General features: G+C 64.4%; 2 protein-coding genes across 2 annotated transcripts in view; one reads left to right on the forward strand and one right to left on the reverse strand.

Annotated features, from left to right (window-relative positions):
* The window catches only part of ANKMY1 (ankyrin repeat and MYND domain containing 1), a 77,023-nt gene extending 75,523 nt beyond the window's left edge, over positions 1–1,500 (forward strand). The window contains exon 18 of the mRNA XM_006893500.1: positions 1,295–1,500. Within this exon, the coding sequence (XP_006893562.1) occupies positions 1,295–1,500 (206 nt within the window). The remainder of the gene's footprint in view (positions 1–1,294) is intronic.
* A 143-nt stretch (positions 1,501–1,643) lies between these two features.
* Positions 1,644–2,397, reverse strand: part of GPC1 (glypican 1) — a 26,743-nt gene continuing 25,989 nt past the window's right edge. Inside the window, exon 9 of the mRNA XM_006893433.1 lies at positions 1,644–1,942. Within this exon, the coding sequence (XP_006893495.1) occupies positions 1,710–1,942 (233 nt within the window). The 3' untranslated portion in view covers positions 1,644–1,709. The remainder of the gene's footprint in view (positions 1,943–2,397) is intronic.

The following is a 2,397-nucleotide window of genomic DNA, read 5'->3' on the forward strand; positions in this document are numbered from 1 at the left end:
TCCAAGGAGCTTCCTGATTAAACCCTTTCCAGGATGAATCTGTTTTCCTAGCAGTCCATGGTACCCTCAATATTCTTCTCCAGCACCACAGCTCAAAGGCATCAATTCTCCTCCTATCCTCCTTAGTCACTGTGTTGAGGTGGGTGGGGCTATAATGCTTCTAGGTGAGGCTGGGAGGGGCTGTAGCACCTCAGAGGAAGGTGGGTGGGACTGCAGAACTCTTGAGGCAGGCTGACACCTGGAGGAGGCTGGGTGGGGCTGTAACACGGGGTGGGTGTGGTGGAGGGGGGACTGGGGGGGAGGAATTGCAAGGCCCTCGGGTTGAGGTGGCTCCACTGTCCATCTCCGTCCTTTATTCATACAAGAACACACGTCACTTGCTGACAAACAGTGCCAGGGAGGGGTCCCTCCAAGTAGGCAGGAAACATAGCCTGTGAGAAGGAGGACCCAGGCGCAGCCCCCTGACCTGGACAGCCAGCCTTACCAGGCGAACCGCCCTGTGGAGACAGAAATCCAACTCCAGGAAAGACTTGCCCCAGGCCAGGGCACCTACCTACAGTGCAGAGACCGTGCCCTCCAGCTCAGAGAGGCAAAGCTAAGCAGAGCTAAGTGGCCTCTGGTCTCATGCAGGTTTGGACCCCTGACCCTTGCCCTGCAGGGACATGTTGCTCCTTTCCCGGGCTGGGCAGCAGCTAAGGCCATGGAGGAGGGAGCTGGCCAGGCTGGGGGGAGGGGCTGAGGCAGTCTGAGTGAACCCAGCTGATCTGGGGCAGGAAGGATGTCAAGGTCAAGGAGTGGCCGCTCCCTGGAGAGCTCTTTGGGAGGAGCTGGGGGTCCAAGGTGTTGGGGTCAATGGAAGCACGTCTGTAAGAGCCCTTAACTGGGGACACTGCTCAGTCCTGTCCCCAAGGGAGGGCAGGGGCTTGGGCAGATGTCCCTCGGCCTGTAGTGCCCGGCTGTGCTGTGTGTGAGCTCTGAGCACTGGCCCTTGGCAGGACAGGTGGGCACAGAGCGTGGTCAGGCTTTCCTGGCTCAGCTGTGGACCTCCGCAAGGCCTGTCTCCATGCACACAAGGTAGAGAGAGCCAGGCTGGCCTCCTGGGGTGAGGGACTCCCCAGAACGCAGAGCCCATTGTGGCTGGGCAGTCTGGCTCACTCTAACAGCAGTGACCTCATCCGTGCTCATCACACAGGTCCTGGCCACAGGCCACCCTCCCTGAGGGACCCCCGAGGCTAGGGCTGCCATTCTGGGCATCAGGATGTCATGCATAACCTCAAGCCCCCTTGCCTGCTAGGGAAGCTGGGAGCAGAGGGGCCCCCGGGGATCCTGAGCGTGGACGCTGACCAGCCCCCAGCAGCAGGAGGAGAGCAGGAAGGCACGGGCTCCGAGCGGCGGGGGGCTGCTCTTGCTCCTGGGCAGCGGGGCTTGGATGGGCAACAGCGCAGGGGGACAGGAGGGCACGTGCAGACAGGAGGCAGCCGCTGTACCCGAGGTCCCTGAAATACATGGCTTGTGGGGACACTTGCTCCCCGTTGACCTGAGGGCCTCCTAGGACAAGAAAAGCCAGGGAACGAGGCTAGGCCTGGGACACGGCCCCCACACGCCCAGCCTCAGTGCAGGCACCACGCCCCTCTCGCCAGAGTATTAAATAGTGTCTGTTCTGCGTTTTGGCAAAGTCCGCCCTCGGCCAGGCCCTGGGGTAGGCGGCATTACCGCCACCGGGGCCCACCGGCCGCGAGGGCCACCGTGAGGGGCAGCAGCAGCAGGAGGGACGTGCGGGGCTGGGGGCGGCCGGCGGCGGACGACGACCCCTCCCGCTCTGACAGGCCGGGGAGCGCGTGCGACGCGGTGGTCCGCGAGCTGGAGCCCTTCTTGCTGTCCCTCCGCCCGCAGATGTCATCTGGGCAGCCGCCGCCGCTTCCCGAGCCGCTGCCGTCGTCACCTGGGGAGGGTAAGGGTCAGGCGGCCGGCCTCCTACCACCTCCACCCCCCGGGGGCCCTGCGGGGTGCCCGTGTCCCCAACACCAGAACAGCCGCTGCTCACCCTGACCCTACCTCGCCACCCAGTGGATACAGGTCCCTACCTAGTGTCCAGGCAGAACCTGCGATCGTGGTGTCCCGGGCAAGGACACCAGCGGAGCAGGGCACCCACCGAGCCACTGTCGGGGTGTCCGTCCCCCACGACGGCCCTGCTGCCCAGCCAGCCTCGTCTCTCTGTGGGTCCCTGCCATGCCCTCCCCACCTACTCTGGGGCTTCGGCTGTCCCCTGCCCTGTGAGCTGGCCCCACCTCCACCTTGGTCTCAGCCATGCAACCCCAGCTCAGAGGTCCCTCCCTCTTCCTAGATAGGGGCTCTGGCCGCGCCCTCCCCCACGCCCCTCCCCACTCTTTCTCATGC

This window comes from Elephantulus edwardii, unplaced genomic scaffold, assembly GCF_000299155.1.
Source record: "Elephantulus edwardii isolate Elephantulus edwardi_28Jun2011 unplaced genomic scaffold, EleEdw1.0 scaffold00127, whole genome shotgun sequence".
In the NCBI taxonomy this organism is placed as follows: Eukaryota; Metazoa; Chordata; class Mammalia; order Macroscelidea; family Macroscelididae; genus Elephantulus; species Elephantulus edwardii.